Genomic DNA, 21,242 nt, shown 5'->3' with positions numbered 1-21,242 from the left:
CAACATCACCAACCTAGATATCAAACATCTCCAACATCACCAACCTAGATATCAAACATCTCAAACATCACCAACCTAGATATCAAACATCTACAACATCACCAACCTAGATATCAAACATCTACAACATCACCAACCTAGATATCAAACATCTACAACATCACCAACCTATACATCAAGCATCTCCAACATCACCAACCTAGATATCAAACATCTCCAACATCACCAACCTAGATATCAAGCATCTCCAACATCACCAACCTAGATATCAAACATCTACAACATCACCAACCTAGATATCAAACATCTCCAACATCACCAACCTAGATATCAAAAATCTACAACATCACCAACCTAGATATTAAACATCTCCAACATCACCAACCTAGATATCAAACATCTACAACATCACCAACCTAGATATCAAACATCTACAACATCACCAACCTATACATCAAACATCTCCAACATCACCAACCTATACATCAAACATCTCCAACATCACCAACCTATACATCAAACATCTCCAACATCACCAACCTAGATATCAAGCATCTACAACATCACCAACCTATACATCAATCTACAACATCAATAACCTATACATCAAACATCTACAACATCACCAACCTATACATCAAACATCTCCAACATCACCAACCTAGATATCAAACATCTACAACATCACCAACCTAGATATCAAACATCTACAACATCACCAACCTACTCGTACACCACTAGAAACAACCGCATACCACACCCCTCACATAACCACCATAATTATCAACACGTATTTTCAACCACCGTATTTATGAAATGCCCCCCCCCCTCCCCCACCAACCGTCCCATAACCCTCGCATATCGTTGGATATCTAGTGAGCAGTTAACAAAGAAAACCTATCTATATTTAAAAATTTTAAATCAACTTTACCAGTGTATCGATCCCATGATTTTTCTGACCTCACCTTGTGAGGGGGATGGGTGCAGTTTGTGAGGGGGGGGGGCAACACCTGGCAAGCCTAGCCTCAGCTGATCTAGTATTTTCGTGGCTCAGCTAATCAGAAGTGTGCGCCTTCTGCCAGTTGCCGTCACGAGACTTGCAGACGACATTCGAACACACATTTTTTAATCAGCTCTCGTCTGCTGCTTCACACAAACGGATGTGATTTGTGGTCTCTTGTTGGAACAATAACATTCGTGGTGTGTATGTGGTTAACATCACACATGTGTTGATACTATTTATAGTGTTGAGTGACAAAATCTAACGTGTGAGTTATTATTAGAATAATTCGTTCACAAATAGTTTGTACGCCCGTACGTCAAAAGCTTTTGTAAAGAAGTAAATCAAAGCATTTAACAGAAAATTTAGAATAATTAGTTAGTGGCAGTACATAAGTGATAACAAAAAATTTGCGAAAGTCGAGTACAGATATGTAAATCGGATCACTGTTTCTCTCAATTTTACAGTAAAAAAAGGCTATTTTAGTTATTTGGGTAAATATTTTGATCGTAGCGTTTTCAGACATTTTTTTCCTATTTGTGAATCCGAGTTGATCGGATGATGAACCAAAGCTACATGTAGTGGAGAGAGAGGGCCTGTGTTGAAATCGCCCCGGAGAAACAGTCAAGATTCTAATTACCGACAACACCGTGTTTATCGAATTTTGCCAACAGCTTGCGGTATTCAAATTTGAATCGCATTCACGGCATTCGAAACTAGAAACATAACAATCAATAACTGCTAACCCGGCGTAATGAAACGGGATGTGACGTCAAATCGACGTCTGCGTTGGGGCTGGCCAAAGGTATGCGGGTATTGAGTTTCCTAAGCTTATTATATTTATGTTTTGGTCGGCGTAGGCTTGTGAGCTTGAGCCACACTAACCGATATATTGGACTATCAGATTTCGTTCATTAGATCATAATTGTCTCCGCTTTAATATATTTGTGTCGTATCCTTTCATGTTTTGGACGCGATAGTTTGTTTTACAGCGTTGGTTTAGCTAGTTAATCTACATTACCGAAACGTACCAACATTAGACTTACAGTAGCAAGGTTATGTTTAAATTACGAACCGCTCTCTTCCGCATATAGACATAGGTATAACGCGTAAAAGTAGAATAACACATAAAGTAATTAGTTGTAGCGTGTTAACTACCGTGTGTTAGATGTATGAAATGTGAATGTGTTTGAACAACATAATGATTATTTAATATACAATTCGCGTTTCTATTTTAGTAAGAGTGCATATAGTGAAACAAAAACTCTGTACCTAGTGCAGTGCCTGACTTTAGGAACTGTGTTGTTTTATAATGCGCTAGAAGTGGACGTGTGAGGGGATATCAACATTTGTCCAAGATGGCGGACATATACCACGATGACGCCGCTGCTATACGGAGCTACCTTAAGCTCTCAGACGATGAGAACGTCATCACCAAGGAAAGATTCACAGAACTTTTCAGAGATCTCAGTATGACGTCATTGGAGCTAGACGCCATTTTTGACGCCCTCGACACTGACGCAGATGACGCAATATCTTTGGACGACCTACTAAAACACTACAACCGACCGGTCCTATTTGCCGGAAAAAGTGCGGACTTGACCTCTGAGAGCGTTGACTCAGGAGAGACGCGGACCAGGCGACTCTCCCTTGCCAGTTCTGAGATTTTGGACTCTATTGGCGACGACGAGGCTCCGGAGAGCTGGGACCTGTCGAGGAACCAGCTGAGCCCGTACACCGAGGAGCCGGTCCGACGGCCGAGAAGCCGCGAGTCCAGGCACCGGAACCTGGCTATCACGCCGAGCGACGATTCTGGTAACTATGGCGACAGCTCGGCCACAAACACCCCCTGTGAGGAGGACTCTCTGTATTCCTTCATTCTCACCCAGTCGGACGTCGAGGTGACCGACTGCCTGAAGCAAGACAATCGCCGCAGTCCGGTACAGCCGGACAAAGAGCGGCTGTCGCTCAACTTTGCCAGCCAGAGGAGGCGTGGTCTCAGGTCGCCCAGCGACAAGAGGCTGGCGTCAGACAACAGTATGGCGTCATCCGATGACGCCTCGCCCAACGGTCGTACCCCTCGACCTGGCTCCGATAGTCCCAGGCTATCACGGGTCAAGACCCCGACCCCCGCCACTAAACAAGACAAACCGGAAATGCCCGAGGCAGAGCTGGGATTTTTGTCCCCATCCAGGTGTGTATACTGTGTGAATGTTGTTAGGTGCAGGGGTGTACTGGGCCGCCGGAACACCGGGCCGGTGGTCCGTCAGGAATGGTGCTGCAATAGGCTTTGATTAAAAACGTTTTGTTGGTAAACTAACCCCCAGCCCTGGTGCATACTTTACAACAAATACGGTTTATTAACACAACTATTGCGTGGCAAATCCTTAGCACTAACTTAAATTTGATTTTACATCTATGACATAGGCTTAGCAATAGTAACTAACAATGTGTCATGATCTATTTCTTTACATGCGGTTTTCGTTTATTTAATGGCTTTGGAGTCAATCAATTTTTTACTTTCTCGTGTATACGAAGTATAGAGAAAGTCTTGTAATCGTGCAAAAAAAAAAAAATCGAGATTTTTACAAATCTCGACGTTTTACACCTCACTGATACGGAAAAACATAATTTTGCAATCTTGTCCGTATGTCTGTGTGTCTGTCTGTGTGTCTGTGTGTCTGTCTGTCCGTGTGTAAACACGATAACTTGAGTACCGTTACAGCTACGTTGATGAAATTTCATATATAAGTATTTTATCAAAATCGTAGATCCGTATCAACTTTTGAGCGATTTCCGATAACCGGAAGTGGTACTTTTCCTACTTTGAATTTTTCAAAAGCCTATAACTTGAGTACTATTTCAGATAGACAAATGAAATTTCAAATGTAAGTAAAAGATCTAATTCTCTACCTTCTGTTAAATTTTGAGTAATTTCCGTTGACTGGAAGTAGTAATTTACGCTACTTCCGATTTCTCAAAAAACTAATGTAAATTTTAAAAGTACTAATAATATTGCGCACCATAATGCGCTTTTTTATTTGGCGTTCACTTGGTGTGCAATTAATTTGTCTACGAGATTTTATTCTATTTTTAAAACTTTAAGTATTTAAAATGGATTAAAAATCATGTCTATAGCCCGAGTTCCCATCCCCTGTTATTTTATATAAGAATATTCGAGAAAGTTTAGGGGAGATCACTCCCGGTTTATTTTTCATTTGTCACTTGAACGTATGTTACACATTTGTGTATTTTACTCCGTTACGCTTTTTTTCCCTTGTTGTAACGAATTTTATAAATCAGATAATCCTTAATCAGATAATCCCAACACTAATAATTAAGAACGAAGAAGAAGAAGATAATCCTTGTCCTGTTTGATTTGATTACATGTCCGAACTTTGTCCGAAAATTTTGCCATGCAAAGTGGAGTCAAGAGATTAAGTTTTGTTTGTTATTTCCCAAAATATGTATTCTGTAATGTTGCTTTTTATCATATTGAAATTGATAGGCCACTTATTTATTTTTAATTTTGTTGTATTATGTAGGCCTGAATGCGTTTTTAATTAAAGTTCATTTACTAATGAAAATTTTCTTAATTAGTTCTAATATCATCTGAGACTAATGTAGTGTAGAAATCATAGTTTTTTCAGAGCAGCCAAATAGAAGTATTGTTAGTCTAACACACTATGTAATCTGAATAAAACCATGTCTACACACAACTAACCCATAAAATGACTCGAACAAAAACACAAAGTAACTGAAAATAGCCAAAGTTCGCTCTATTGTTATTGTCCCACAGAGTTCTGTAACAACAGATAGATCTAGATTTAGGTCTAGACCTACAACTTTTTTTTTAAACACCACTGACCGATTTTCCCAGGATTTATTTGATTGCGTCACGTGAAAGAGACAGGTGTATATACAAAGGTCGGAGGTCAGCACGACTTGGGTATTACGGAGCGGGCCTTTAATTTAATGTATGGCATTCTAGTGGGTCAAGTTACAAGAAACAGGATGTTGGTTTCTCTCCAAGCTGCTAATTTTATTAACACGTTTTTCTTAACTCAGCTTCGCGTTTGTTTGTTTGTTTGGATGTTTGTTGTTAAAATTGACATCGAAAATTAGCCCACTTCTGATTGCTCTATAGACCTGAAATTTGGCATGCATGCTACTTTCGCCTAACAATTTCAGATGCAATCATAAAAACTAGCAATTAGTGACCGTAATTAGCTTAATTTAATTACGCCCCAAGGACCATAAAATTGAGGACATGATTTCTAAAGATACCGACAAGACTGGAGGCCTATTGACCCAGTTACTTCGGCCCCAATCGATGTGAGCGCGCTGGCCTTGATCGTATAGTGGTTAGTACTTAGCGTTGTGGCCGCGACAACCCAGGTTTGAATCCTGGTCGCTCAAGTTTTTATTAGTCCGTGTATTTATAAACACTTTTTTAAAAACCACGTTTTTCATGTGTAGCAACGGACTAAAAAGGAGAAAATAAAATACTTAAAAAAAACTTTTTAAAAAACCACGTTTTTCTTGTGGACTAAAAAGTAGAAAATAAAATTTTCTTTTGTGCTTCCTCGAGCTGTGCAGGTTCTTGTGATGACTGACAAAAAACGTGGGTCGGGCAGATGGGTCGGGAAATTTGATGGTGAACGTACCCACGTTTTTTGTCAGTCATCACAAGAACCTGCACAGCTCGAGGAAGCACAAAAGAAAATTTTATTTTCTACTTTTTAGTTCACAAGAAAAACGTGGTTTTTTAAAAAGTTTTTTTTAAGTATTTTATTATTTTTGTTCTTAATTTTTAGTCTGTGCTATGAAAACAATATCCGCCCATGAGAAATACAGAATCTATTTATGTTTTATAAGAAACATCAAACATACACACAAAAAAAAGACCCGGGGGGGGGGAGGCTATTAAACTCCCGGAATCCATTTTTCAACCCTGTGTATGAAAAAATAATCAGAAACTTCCTATAAGCCTAGATCTACTTGATTGATGAAGAAGTAGGCTTACAAGTAATGTGACAACTTAAAGACACCGCTCACTCATGTAAATTTTCAAGTACTCGGTCTCCAGCTGAAAAATAAACAACCTTTTCCACTATGTGCCATAATTATAATACACTAGATCTATATGTATGGTACACATACCATATGGAAGCTACAACTAATCTTCAATCTTCAGCTTTTAGGGGGTTAATAATGGCATCAAAGATTTTTTTTAAACAGTCATGTATTTCAAGCAGTTAAAACAGACACAAATCGATACAGACTATTTCTCAATTACTAATATTTGTTGATCTATTTCTGTACTGCAAATTCTGTATCCCCAGCCAAGAGCAAGTTTGTGAACTGTACCAAAACTTACATAGTGTTGACAAACCGGAACTAGTATCACAGTTTGAGAGTATTCTGTTGAACGTTATCAACGACGTACGACAATACCAACTCGAAAATGAACGACTTGAAAAAACGTACAGAAGGTAAAATTAAGGATGATAATTAACTAAGCGAAATTTTATTTTATTAAGTCATTCTAGACTAATCCTGCTATAATGGATAATTTAATTTTTGTATGTTACAAAATCGACATGGGCTGAATTTAAGATAGAAAAAAGCCAAATTCAAATTCGCACTATAAAGTGGCCGAATATTCTTTTTTAAACATTGAATTTAAAACTAAAGCAGTCACTTGCTGATGATAGGTATAATATTTTATTTTAATTAATTTTATTCAGAGTCTGAGCAACTGAAATCATATCTTGTATTAGCACCGGTTTTTTTTTTAAATTAATAATTAAAGATCACAAATTTTAAAAAGTCTCATATTTCCAGAGAGAAAGATGAACATGACAAACATTTACGTAGACTGGAGGAGGAAATGGAACAGCAAGTTCAGAGTGTGGAGGAGCGGGTTCGGAAACAGGTAATCTAATACAAAGTTTCACAACTGACAACAGGTAATCTAATACAAAGTCTCACAACTGACAACAGGTAATCTAATACAAAGTTTCACAACTGACAACTGGTAATCTAATACAAAGTTTCACAACTGACAACAGGTAATCTAATTCAAAGTTTCACAACTGACAACTTTATTAAAATTAGCAATTTATGGGGGAAAAATTCTGTAGTCCTTTTTAAAAAGAAAAAAATTAATACAGATACAGATTTAGGTCTACCTGTTGTGTTAAAATTTATGGAAACAGTCTCTATATATAGAAATGATGTATTGCTTATTTAGATCTAGGTCTATGAGGTGATGTCACAAGGCAGGGGCCGAAGGGGGGGGGGTGCAGTCTGCAATGAGTGACAACATTTAAAGGTCGATACCAGTTTGAAAAATAGTTGAATTTAATTACTGCCTAAATAATGTTTTATCATGTTTTATAAAATAGAAGGGGAGGGATGACACCAAAACAAAAATACTAAATTGGTGGAACAGGGTGGTGTAAACCGTTCAGTTACTGTTACTGGGTCTAAGATTTGGTTTTCACTCTGACTGACTCTGATATTCGTGATATTATTAATTTGAAGAAATCAAGTTTTTATCAAATTAATAAATCTTTAGGCCTATAATAAACCTAACTTGATTCTTGTGGTTTCTCAGGAGAAAGAAAGACTAGAATCAGAGAAGTTGGAACTTAGGAACCAGCTTGACTCAGAAATCATAATGCTACAGATGAACCTTAAAAAGCTAACACAGGTTTGTAGTTTTAACATTCAGGATCTTTATTTCTCAACTATCTTTTTTTTTTAAATACTATCACGTGAATTAATTTTTGGTTAATATACATTTATGTTAAGTGTAGTTTCTAAATTTTTACATAAAACTATTTTTTAGCAACAGCCAAAATCAATAACTGTATACACTACACTTATCTATACAACATGTTGCCATTTGATAGGTAGGCCTACCCTCAAATCAGGTGACTGACTGATAAGTCACTAACTGAATGTACATTAAACAGTCATGACTTTGTCTTTGACTGCCGAAATAGCATTCTCTATCTTTATAATTCACCATAAATATCCAAAATTTAAAAAAAAAAACAATTAACACATTTTTTTTTCAATTGAAAATTTGTTTCATGATTAATGTAAATTTTATTTATAAAACTGAACTGCATTTTTATTTTACACAATTTTAGGATGGTGAGAACAAATTGGACAAGAATCAAGAAGAACATCTTCTAAATTTGAAAAAAAGATTAGAAGAAATTGCCTCAGAAAATAGAATGTTAAAGTCTGAACTAACTGACGCACAGACAAACTTGGCATTGATACGAAGTCAAATGTCCACAGTCAAACAGCAGTTGGATGAGAAGAATTATGAACTAGAGATGTAAGAAAGGAACATTTTGTTTAATTCAGTGGCTAACATGTTGTTTTTTTTTATGAAGACTTCTTGGCCAATGAACCTGATCAAATAAATATTTAAATGATTCAAGTCTAACGAGAAATTATTCTTAATTTTCAATTGGTGACACATTATAGATCCCATAAAAAATATGAGTTTTGTTCAAATCAGATATTTCAATTTCCCAATTCTTGTTTAATCCTGTACCTTTAAAATGATATACTAAGTTCTTTATTTTAGTCTAGCCTACTACAATACTTATTATAAGTAATAGCAGAATGTGAAGGTGCTTCAACTGTAAAGTAAAGAATGAATCTTTGTTGATTGTAAATAGTAGCTAGGCCTTCCTTCCTACTGGGTTTTTATTACAATTGTCATCACAGTTTTGCTTAATGATTCTTATTTCAGCGGTACAAAAACTCTTGAGGAGTATTTAAGTGAGACTGATAAGTTGAAACGACAGCTTCAAATGCTTTAGTAAGTATGCGACGAGATCTCGTCCCTTCCTAATCTGTGTATTTACCTCCCGCACATTTGTACATTTCAGTGAAAACAAAACCATTGAGGATTATGTTAATGAGCAAGACAAGCTTCGGCGTCAGCTGCAGATGTTACAGTGAGTATAGGCTACGATGGTGTGAAACCTGGTCGGTGGTGCTGACCGTTTTATCTTAATTATAATCACACCAACATAGGATCAGAGTACTGATAAAATTTTATGGTTAAAATTTAAAAAAAAAGAACCAATGTTCTTCCTGAAATTCTGTGCCCCATTATACAAATACCTTTATATGAATTAGTCCAGAATTAAAATGGATTCGTTTTCTACACAAAAATTTTGATTTTGCAAACTTATAATTAAAAAAGTTTTTTTACTTCTTTGAAAATGCTCATCAAGCTTATTTAAAAGTTGAACAGTTCATGCAGAGAACTGTCCTAGAAAAATTCTAGCAAATATATCAACCTTTACCAATCATATTCATATCATTCTCAATGTACATTATCAAAACAACTTGTCTAGTTTTATTTTGCTGTTTGGTATTTCTTAGCTAAAGCTATTGTATTATAATAACACATTTTTTTATCAAAGTGAAATTCATTTTTAAGGATGGAAATCAAGATCATAAACTGTTTAATGTTTATTTAGATATCTTAATAAAAAAATGTTAGTTTACATTTTATTTCAAGCACATGGCCACCATGAAATATGTTATATCTAAAATGATTTTTTGCTTTTCTCCTTCCGTGTGATTAAAGCAGTGATGTTTTAAAATAAATTTCAACATCTTTTCAGCGAAGCCAATAAAAACTTGCTGGACACCAATGATAATTTACGCGAGATGTTGGACTCCTCGCCAAATGGGACAACAGGCTACAAGAGACAAGCCTCCACCGATGTAAGTTTCACACACATCCACACACATCCACACACATCCACACTAGATAAACTAGGTCAAGAAGTTTTATTTTTTGTTATATTTATTATTTTTAGGCGGCTTTTTCTTCCAATGATGTATCAACAATAATCTTTGTTGAGTTAAACCATTAAACATCATCTTATAATGAAATAGTATGAATTAGCTTTTAGTAATTTGTAGCAGCTAGACCTGGTCATGGTGTTGTATCAAATTTAAATTAAGAATATAAACTTCCTGAGCTTATATTTTGTGTTATTAGATTGTTTTTTTTTTTAACAACATTTTAGTTTGAGCTGGGGGCATTGTACAAAGTAAGTTTGACTTGGGTCTTCTCTCACTTTTCTTACTTACGCTCTCAGTCAGTATTTTAACTCACGGATTGGGTACCATCAGCCACACTTTTTACCACCCCACTCTTTTAATTCTCTTCACTTGCATGTCTGCATGTTGAGTTTTTGTAAATCACTTTGCTCTAACTTCTAACATAAATATGTAATGCTTATTTAATCACAATAATAGCAAAAACATTTTATATGGCCCCAAAGAGTTTAAATAATTGCAAGAAAATTATTGTGACCCCTTTGCGGCAATAATTTTTTAATAGAAATTACTGTTTAAGTAAGTCTAATTAGACATATAGACAAAATGGTAATGAAACCATTATTATATCTTTTAAATGCCAAGAAAAGAAAAGTATTGTTAACTTTTAAATAGGATCTAAGTTTAGTTAACATTTATATTTTAGTTCAAGGTTAACATTTAGACTTAGAATTTATTTGTTAAATGATTTCCTATCTTTCAAAGAAATATTCCTAATACATAGACAATTTTATCGATGTGTAACTAACACTAAGACCTAACACTCTACTAACTGAAATAAGGATTTAAGACTCCAGCCCAGTTTTGGTATTGATTTGCTTTGTTTTGTGTTTTAAATCTTATTCTTTTTTTTTAAAATTCTTGAGCATGTCTTTGTACATCAGTTAGAACTTATCAAAGTTGAATTAACATTCTTTAATAAACACAGCAACATGTAATTATATTTAATAGCTTTTAATTCTATATTGCATGACATCTAATATCTCTGTTTTGAATGGGTGTTGGTTTATGTCATAAATGATCAGCCATTAATAATTATTTAACTGTAGTAAAAATATATTCTTTAGAATTCAATTTTGCTAAAATATTTTTATAAGCAGACGTTACACAATTTAGGATACATATTACAATCATTGATTTTAAAATAAATATTGAGAAACAATGAACTTATTTGAGTTAGTGATCTAGTTGCCAAATTTATCAAGATGTAATAAACAATTTAAAAAATTTTTTTTTTTTTTAACAAAAGCTGCTATAGACTTGATTTTATGTATTTTAATTACCAATTTTTGTTTCCTAAAGTCTGGAGCCAGTGCTAAAAGTAATCGCAGTCTGTCGCCCAACTTCCCGAGGAAAGGTTCTGTCATGAGTGACTATGTTGACATCCATCCAGGGTTAGTATGTGTTCTTTATTCTTCAGTGTGTCTCTTTCTAATTTGTATTTTCTCAACAATTCAGTCATAAGCAATTATTTTGTAACTGATACTTAAAACTAGTATTAGACTACATACAAATGTGTATCAGAAATGTGCAAACAATACTGAGATTACATTTTTGTTGCAAACTTGTAGTAATTAAAGTGGTAGGTCCCATATAGACCCATTATTTTAATGCATAAGATTACAGGAACTAAAAGACTAGGCCCTTACTCTAAAATATTTGACGATAAACTTCATCTTTTGTAATACATTATTTCCCAGGAACCGCCCTCTACTAGAGTCTGGCATGATGCCCAGATTTTTGACGGAGAGCTGCGACGATGACAATATGGCTGAGGATCTAGGTGACCATCCTGTTTTACTTTCTCCCGGTATTTTTATCTCTCATTCCATTTATTTCTTCTTTCATTCTATTTCTTTCTCTTTTACTTTTATCATTTCTGAGCTCATTTCCCAGTTAAAATGTAATAGCTTTACATATAGCAGTTGGTGGTTATACTTTTTAAAATGAGTCAACTGTGAATGATTTTTATTCTTTTACAGATAGTGGTCACTCAACTTTACGTGACTTGAATGATGCTAATGATGACACAGAGCTGGACAGTGTCAGTGTGCAAAGTGACATAAGACGCAGCCGTCGCCATAAGAGATTGAGAACAGGTCTGCGAGTTCAAGAGGAAGAGGAGGTACTTTTATCTCATGCAGCCATTATGGTATGGCTGTATGATTTAATCTCGTCTTTACAAATGTTAGTAGTTGTAGGGTATAGGAGGTAGTTATATACCGTTAACAAGAATATGAAGGTTGGAAAAAAGTATTAATATTATTTGTATTTTGATTTTTGAAATTCACAATCTCCTGTTTCAAGATTTAGTATTCTTTACACACATATATTTTCAAGAACTTTATTGATAATATTTAACACAGCAAATATTAATTAAATTATTATGAAAATATTTTGTGCATTTTAGCCTGATTCCCATGATGAAGAATCTGACACTGAACACAATGGCCTGGATTCATTTCGGCTGCCCAGTGACCATAAAAGGTCCCCTTCTGTTGGCAGCAGGGGATCCAATCGTAGTCAGAAATCTCTGAACAGGGAGGAGTCAATACTCAGTCAGTCGTCCAAATCTAGCCGGGGCTCCATGAGAAGACAGCTTCCTCCAGTTCCTAGAAAAGATGTAAGATCAACGGAATTCATTTGCCTATTTAAAAAAAATATAGCTTGAGATTTTGCTAATTTTAGGGTTTAACAAAGTTTTTTTTTGTTAAAAGTTTCTTAAAGATAGGTAGGCGTATCTTTAGCCTTTGTCACAGAAGCTGTTTTTAAGTCTAATTCAGCTTACAACATAGATTAAAAAGTTTTAATTAACATAAAAGTTATATTTTTGTTTCAAAACTAAAGTTAAACTTTAAGTGCTGATGATTAACTTTGTTTCCTGTAAATCCTACACAATTAAAAATGATTAGATTAACCTCCCTTTGTTTAGGTTGCATTAGCCACCAAAGTATCCAAGGAACCAGAGCGCATGTACAAGATAGTTTTAGCTGGAGATGCAGCTGTGGGCAAGTCTAGCTTCATTGTCAGGCTGTGCAAAGGAAAGTTTGTTCCCAATCTCAGCTCCACACTAGGTACATTTTTTTATAACCTCTATTTTGTGTTTCTATATATATTTCAAAAGAACTCCAGTATTTTAAAAATCACCATGCTGCTGTACACTTAACATAAAAAAACAGGATTGGATGTAAATCGTTTCAACATTTGATAACTTCTATGACAGTTTTATTTGTATTTTACAAATGTTTTTGTTAATTTTGATGAAGATACAGTAAATTTCTTTTTTTTAAATCTATTTTACTTTAAAAACTATTTATTTCATTTTATTGTTTAAACATAGAGAAAAACACTTATTTTCAGGTGTTGATTTCCAAACTAAAATGCTGGATGTGGATGGTCATCCAACAGCTCTGCAACTCTGGGATACAGCTGGACAAGAGAGGTTAAACATTTTTCCTTTTTTTTTATGCATAAAATCTAAAGCTATTAAAACGTTTATCAACGTCAAATTTTTATCAACTAAAAATCCTTAAAGTTCTGCTTGTATTCATTTTCATTATAAAAGAAAAAAATTCAGAATATCTAAAAAGATTTATATCTAACAACTTGTGTTGCATGATTACAATGGTTCTAGGTTTCGTAGTGTGGCAAGGACATATTTTAGACGAGCTGATGGTGTTTTGCTGTTATATGACGTCACCTATGAGAGATCTTTCTTGAATCTAAGAGACTGGGTAGATGCTATTGAGGTGAGTTTAGTCTCACATTTCTGCTTTATGTTAAGAAAAGCTCAACTATAGGATGGAATCGGAGAAAAAAAAGCTTTAAAAATATAGATTACAGATCTAGTTTTAAATGCCAAACTTAATTGAATACCATCAACAAACTGTGTCCAATCTAAAGATTTAACTCAAACTGTTTGGTTTCTTTACAGACAAATAGCAAGGTACCATTTTCTATAATAAAATACTAACCTTAACTAAATTTCCATTCCCTAACACATTTGTAGAAGCTAAATAATTTTTTAAGAAATAATTCTAATGTTTCAATAAAGATTAACTGTAACCACTAATATTTCAGATCATTATCAAATGGCTTTTTAAACATAGCATTTCACAAGTTATGTTTTTTAAATAATAAATTAGGTAAAACATGTTTTTAGTCAAGCCTATAAATATTGCAATGGAGATAAGCCTACACTGCACGATCAAGTCATAGAAATTATCTTAAAATGCTTGCAAATAAAAATTTATAATGAACCAATAGTTTGCAATCCTGTAGGCTTCATATAGCTAGAACCAAATTGTAGATCTTTTTTTTTCTAATGGGCCATTTGGTCAGCATTAGACATGGTACAGAAATAGTTCCTGCTAAGATTGATTTAATAGTTGATTTAATAGTTTAAAATAAAAGTTCTATTTCAGCGCATTAAAACATATTCCTAAACAAAATTAAAGTCAAAACAATTTTAAAAACTATTATTTTGATATGTTTACTATATTCGTTTAGCTATCAATGTGTGGAGTTAAGGCTCATCTATCTGTCACACAGCATGAATACTTTTAACACCGTACTAATCCATATATCATACCTATCACCCTACAATTTAATGACTGCCAGCATAGATTTCTCAAGCCAATGTACAAAATTTTAATTAGTTATTTTCTATACTCTAAATTCTAACATTTGGTTAGCATGGAGATATTTTAAATTGCACATGACTAGGTTAATATTTGGTTAACAATTTTTGCATTTTATTTATTTTGGATGAGGTAATACAAAAACTAACGCTTTAATTTTTATTTATCATACCACACGAGCATGTGCATGCAATATTGACAAATGTATGGTACCAACAAAGTACAACATTGGTTTATGTATTAACATCCTTACAAATTAATTAAAGTGATTAAACTAAATTTTATTAGATGAGTACATTTTTAAGCAGATAAGACAAATCAAAATTGATAATAAAATTACCGTATCAGGTGGTAAATTGTTTTTGAATCAAAATAATATTAAACTTAACATGCTTTGTTTAAAGTTTGTGAATCTTTATTTCTTTTTAGAAATTTTATTCTACAATTAATTTATTTTATTAATTTTATTCTTTATTTAAAAAGTAAAAAAAAACCAATAAATTCCTCTCTTTGTACATCAGAAATAAAGTTAGTTTTTTTTCCTCACTTATTTATTTTATGCATTGCCAGCTACTTTATTATCTATTCAGAATTTGAAAGTTTACTTTAATTTGTGAGCAAGAATGGCTTAATTTGCTTACTAAATTTATTTTCTCCGGGAAAAATCCAGCTCAAATATTTAATGTAACAACTGGCAAAAATTCTTTTCTCAATTTCTGCCTTGTTCACTGTTTTTGTAATTCTCATTCCAGGAAGGTGCCTTAAAGAAAGTTCCAATCATGTTGGTGGGAAACAAAACAGATGCCAGACCTGAGCTGGAACTTCAGGGCAGGAGAGTGGTTAAACATGATGATGGTGTGCGCCTAAGTCGAGTAAGTTTTACATGGTGTTTAGTTGAGTAAGTTGATTGTTTTACATAATGATGGTGTTTAGTTGAGTAAGTTGATTGTTTTACATAATGATGGTGTTTAGTTGAGTAAGTTGATTGTTTTACATAATGATGGTGCTTAGTTGAGTAAGTTGATTGTTTTACATAATGATGGTGCTTAGTTGAGTAAGTTGATTGTTTTACATAATGATGGTGTTTAGTTGAGTAAGTTGATTGTTTTACATAATGATGGTGTTTAGTTGAGTAAGTTGATTGTTTTACATAATGATGGTGTTTAGTTGAGTAAGTTGATTGTTTTATATAATGATGGTGTTTAGTTGAGTAAGTTCATTGTTCTACATAATGATGGTGTTGTTATCAGTGAAGCGAGTTCATTTATCTTGCAAAATTTTGTTCTAATCCTAATTTTAGATATGGTATTTTAGAATCCCCTCTAAAACAGTAGTGTCAAACAATGTCAATGTATTAGAATCCTCTCTAAAACTATTGTATCAGACAGTGTCAATGTATTTTAGAATCCCCTCTAAAACAGTAGTGTCAAACAATGTCAATGTATTTTAGAATCCCCTCTAAAACCATCAGACAGTGTCGATGTATTTTAGAATCCTCTCTAAAAAAAGTTGTGTCCAACAAATTCAACTATTTTGTTTGTTCCAGGAAATTGATGCTCTGTTCATTGAGACAAGTGCCAAGGATGGGGCAAACATTACAGAGGCTGTCATAGAATTAACAAGGTAAACCAAATTAGTCCTGAATAAAATAAAAGACAATAGAATTAACAAGGTAAACCAAATTAGTCCTGAATAAAATAAAAGACAATAGAATTAACAAGGTAAACCAACTAAGTCCTGAAAAAAATAAAAGACAGTAAAATGCATTAATTCGAGGTATTTATCTGCATTCTCCCGCCCTCCCCACGTGAAGTTCCTCCTTTAATTTCATAACCATATTTTGAAATTTAAAGTCAACAGATTTAAAGTTGTTGGCAATGTGTAATCCAAATAATGAAGTGAATAAAATGTGATTTGGAGATTTACACCTCTGATTCCTTTTTTATATGTTTATGAACAATTTCATTGATATATAGACAACTATTAGAAAAATCAAATGTGTTGTTTTCCAGATTATTGCGGACAAATGAGGACATGGAGGTGAAAACTGTAGGGATGCAGTTACAGGAGATGAAGGATAAAAAATCTGGCTCCTGTTGCAACAGATCCTAAACTTTGTGTTCAAACAGACATTAAGTGCCTGATACAGTATGTGTGAAACAATTTTGTTTTAGTTATGTTTTAATTTTATTTTGTATATGGTGAAACTTCACACACATTGGGGCCTTCATTGTACATACCATACAGAAGTTAATTTATTTACAAGTGAGATATTTATTTTACAAGTGTATAAACTGTACATTGTAATAAGTGATGAAGGGTACAGGTGGAACTTATGCAACTTTTTAATTGTTTAAAATGTACATAGTGCTTTAGGACTACTTGCAATGTTGTTTAAGCTATTAATAGCATAATAATATTGTGAGTAGGAGATTCTTTACTATACAATTGTTTTAAATTATTCTAAATTATTTTTAAACTGACTGTGATTAAGGCTGTACAAAATCTGGTTCCTCTGAAAAATTTCTCTCAATAACATTTGTAATAACCTCTAGCTATGATGATTAGAATATAAAAATAAGGTGGTGTTGAAAGACCAAAATTAATTGAAATTACAATTTAAATGTATAAATACTACTTTATTTTAAATTATTGATTTAATTTAAAACATCACATTTATTTTAAAATTCAGCAAACTGTGGAGGGCTAATATTTACTAATGCCATTAATTATTATAAAATGTATGTACATAAGAAGTACAAATGTATTAGCAGGGTTCAACATTGAAATTAGCCAAAATAATTTTTTACACCTTTTTAAACCACTCACCATCATTCCACAACTGTTCTATTTAGAATATGCAACCATGTTGCAGTAAAGGTAGTTGTCTCATTCTTGTTATAGTGTTATATATTAATGTTTTATAACAGGTTAAAACTTGTAAAAGTGCAATTACACAACAGTTTCAGTTAAAATTGTTTTATTTTAAAATTGTAAGCATTATGTTTTGTTGTCAGAAATCTTTTGTTCATTGGACACACCTTCAACAATTTATCTTACTTGTCTTTCATTCATTTTTTAATGTTTTGTTATCATTTGATTTTGTAGTCAGTACAGTGAATTGCATTGTAATTTATTGTTTTAATGTAATATTAGCTGTTCAAGTAGTTATCATTCTTAATAAGCATATAATTAATAATTTAATTATATTTTAATAAAACTTTAAGAAAAAATAATACACAACTAGATTGTTGGTAATTGTTGTCAGACAAGCTTTATAAAATAGTTGGTATTGTTGAAGTGCCTTTCCACTGATTAAGTATTTAAGCTTAATTATTTTATTTTACTAAGGGTATTTTTAAAAATTTCTCTGACTTGTGTTCATCCAATAAAGCAATTCCTTGTGTTCAGTATGAATCTCATTCCAGTTCATCATTAAAGCATTTAATTTATTTGTTTAAGTTTTCTTCATTATTTTGAAAAAAATACATTAGCATTTCGCTTTACTTATAATGAATCCTAAATCTTGGTTTACCCAAAGATTTAGATGTCATTTGTATATTGAGATGCTAGGAATGTTTTTACTTCTACTTCAACATGAAAATGAAATTATTCTGTTGCTGTTAATCTTGGATGGATCGATACTATAATTTTGTGTTGCTATTACAATTGGATGGATGTAATTTTTGCTCATTTAAAGGTTGTAAAATAATACAATACTTTAAATTGCTTTTTACTTTTCAGTTAAAAGAAATTATAAACTAAATTTTCTTACAATGCTTTTAAAAATATTTTCTGTACCTTTAAGTAGGCCTATAGGGTCAGATCTTATCAAAGCTATAGCCTAAGTTGCTAGTACAATAACCTAAACAGTGATATTGGCAGGTAATAAACCATTGTAAGCCTATGGTACAGATTTCTTTGTTGCCATTTATTTAGTGTAACATTTTTCTTAGAAATTAAGCCCTAATTTAAAGTATTATACATTTTTATTATGTTTCATCTCATGTTAACTTCTAGAATATTATTTGTTAAGTTACCATATATACTCTTTCTGAAGCTCACTCAACTTCCCCCCCCCCCTCCTCCAATCACCACTAAACTGTTGTTTTCAATGAAGATGAGAAGAGACCTACCCAGAAATTTTATCTGACCAGCTGTTAAGCCCAAGTCACTTACATTTAGCTAAGCTACATTTTTGAAAATCGTGAGCTAATGGATAAGTGTGTATGGTGACAACATTAATAACATTCTGTATTTTAAGGAAACCTTTTGTTGGTGTTCTTATTATTTTTAATGTGCTGGACATGTTAAAAGTAATTTTTTGTTTCTTATCTTCTTGCTACTATTTTTTAAAGATGTCATTATTTCATATAACACTAGAATAATCTGAAATGTTTTAAAATATCAATTTGCATTTAAACTGTTGATTTTATGTGAAATGTTTTTTTTTTATTTACATTTAAGTTTGCAGCAACGTTGTGCTTCCCTCTCATAACATTTTAACTGATTATCCTATGAGGCAGAATCTTTGTTAAAATAAGTTCTAATATTTATTTTAAACAATGCATTATTCCCTTTGTTAAATTAATATAATGTAGCCTTTTTGTCATTATCATTAATGTTTTTAGTTGAAGAGCTTGTTTTATCAACAACTTATTAATTGAAATTATGAAATTCCATACAAATCACATTCCCCTGCCAAAATTAAACCTACCATATCTTGATTTACAGATGCAGCTACCATTCTTTTTTATATTAATTTGTTTAAATGTTTGTAGTTAATTTTCCTGTTTTACTTACAAAATTTTGACCTACTTTTAGCATTGCTTGTCTAGACTAAAATATCCTTTTTTGTAAAAATGGTAATTTAAAAATAGTAACTAGTTAACCTACCTGTTTATAATAAAACAAAACTAACCTCAAAAATAGTTAATTACCATTCTTTTATTGCTGTGAAGAAAACAATGAATTAAACCAAAACAGAATATTGTAGATACTTTGTACTGCTGACTTTACAAATGTACCATTATGCATCTTCAATATCAATTAAACTTCAGCAACTACTGCTACACTGTTGTCATTGTGCTCTTCTTGTTCGGTGTTTCCTGAGTCGTTTAACGTTATTGTAGCTATTTTCTGTGGGGGCGTGGTCTGGTGGTAGAAAACACATTTACTGACCACATTCAAATAGCTCCTCTCACCCCCCATATCCACACTACAAGGTGTGGCGCCTAGTGAGGCCAGGTCTGGCACCTGGTGAGGTGACTAAAACCAGGCGGACCCATCAGTCGAGTGGCTGGTTCAAAAAGTTCATCCAGTGGCTGGTTCAAGAAGTTCATCCAGTGTAGTTTCAAGCCAGTTCATGAGAGAAGTTTTTATTTTCTTACTTAACAGAGAGAGTAGCAGTGTTCTATATTCTCTTTCTGTTCACCTAACTAGTGTCCAAATCTACTTCTCATCTACCCCCCTCCCTATCACTTACACTCTCTGTCACTGATCGGAGCAATCTGGTTCAGTTTGTAAATTCTAATGGCCAAACTTTATAACATTTTGTAATACAATTTTACTTGGTAAATGGAATTCTTTTTAGTTTATCAACAAACATAAACAAAAACTTTACATGATGCAGTTTTCTCTATAGTAAATCTGCTGCAGAGTCCTCAAAAAAAGAATGTACACACAAAACTTACACCACAACTCACTACATTCATCAAATGTTTTCCAAACAAGTTTAAATTAATTTATAGAGATCAACATTAGCTGATAAAATACCAAATTTTTGCGATAGAACCACATCACAAGTTTGATGTCTTTGATGTGATTGACCTTCACACATTTCGCTCTGTTTCGCCTTTGTGAAGGAAATTAACCACAGTTTAAATTTTATGCCAATTTGCCATTGAACTATTCTGTCTTTTAAAATAACTAGTGATTTAGTCTAGAAAAATTAAAGATAGAATACAAAGAGTTGAAATATTTCTCTGCCAGTGGCAGAATATAGGCGGCAGGTGTTAAGTTAATTTGTAACATCAAATAGTGAGTATATTAAGTGATAGAATCAAATATTATTTAAAATGCCATACTTGACAATGGGTCATAATATTTCCAAATACAAATGAGCACTAAAATATAAAACCCACTTTAAAAAAATATTCTTAGATTTAAAGTTATTTTTGTTATAGTTTGGGCAAACTCTGTTGGCAGCTTTTTTTTAATGTTAAAGGCAAAAGTTTACTCAATTTCTAATTTGTCTAGTAATTAAAGCTCAGATTTTAAGCTACTTGATGTCAGAAGCAGCAATAACCTCTGATGTGTAAAAGACTTTTGGGGCCAATTCTTTGATTTTTTATGCACATTTGACAAAAAGAAAAAAATTTCTATCGAAGACTACAACTAATAAAACACAAAAAATAGCTGCAAATGTTAAATTTTTAAATTGGTGTGTAAATAAATGTAGATAAATTATACTAAATCAATATACTTTTTATCATCTTTTTTAAAACTTCACTTTTCTCTTTTTTTACAACTTGCTTGTCCGGTATTTTGACACTAAAATAAACATTTTGTTCAGACACAGCCATCTTTATTACATCTTTTATGTCTGAGTATTATATTTTATCAAAGCTCCAACAAGTTTAGCTCTCAAATTCCAACATCGCTTAAAGCTCCAACTAATTGAGCTCTGTAATGAGTTTGAAGCTCTGTCAGTG

At 32.9% G+C, this 21,242-nt stretch overlaps 1 protein-coding gene across 7 annotated transcripts; it reads left to right on the top strand.

Annotated features, from left to right (window-relative positions):
* The first annotated feature begins 1,076 nt into the window (after positions 1–1,076).
* LOC131940758 (ras and EF-hand domain-containing protein homolog) lies at positions 1,077–21,112 on the top strand. 7 transcript variants are annotated; one of them, XM_059299549.1, is made up of 20 exons: positions 1,077–1,268; positions 2,239–3,194; positions 6,346–6,495; positions 6,848–6,938; positions 7,623–7,718; positions 8,164–8,357; positions 8,920–8,988; positions 9,667–9,769; positions 10,078–10,101; positions 11,192–11,283; positions 11,590–11,672; positions 11,872–12,014; positions 12,300–12,512; positions 12,822–12,963; positions 13,250–13,331; positions 13,524–13,638; positions 13,824–13,835; positions 15,282–15,401; positions 16,076–16,152; positions 16,542–21,112. In XM_059299549.1, exons 2-20 carry the CDS (start codon positions 2,359–2,361, stop codon positions 16,639–16,641), a joined length of 2,742 nt encoding a protein of 913 aa, XP_059155532.1. In that variant the 5' UTR covers positions 1,077–1,268; positions 2,239–2,358; the 3' UTR covers positions 16,642–21,112. The 7 variants fall into 7 exon arrangements, with proteins under 7 accessions (XP_059155532.1, XP_059155526.1, XP_059155529.1 ...); XM_059299543.1 differs by having other exon boundaries at positions 11,590–11,699; XM_059299546.1 differs by lacking the exon at positions 8,920–8,988 and adding an exon at positions 8,781–8,849 and having other exon boundaries at positions 11,590–11,699.
* Positions 21,113–21,242: the final 130 nt, after the last annotated feature.

Source organism: Physella acuta, unplaced genomic scaffold (assembly GCF_028476545.2).
Source record: "Physella acuta isolate Inbredline_101_S28 unplaced genomic scaffold, ASM2847654v3 ptg000329l, whole genome shotgun sequence".
NCBI lineage: Eukaryota > Metazoa > Mollusca > Gastropoda > Physidae > Physella > Physella acuta.
This window is presented reverse-complemented; position numbering and strand designations above follow the sequence as displayed.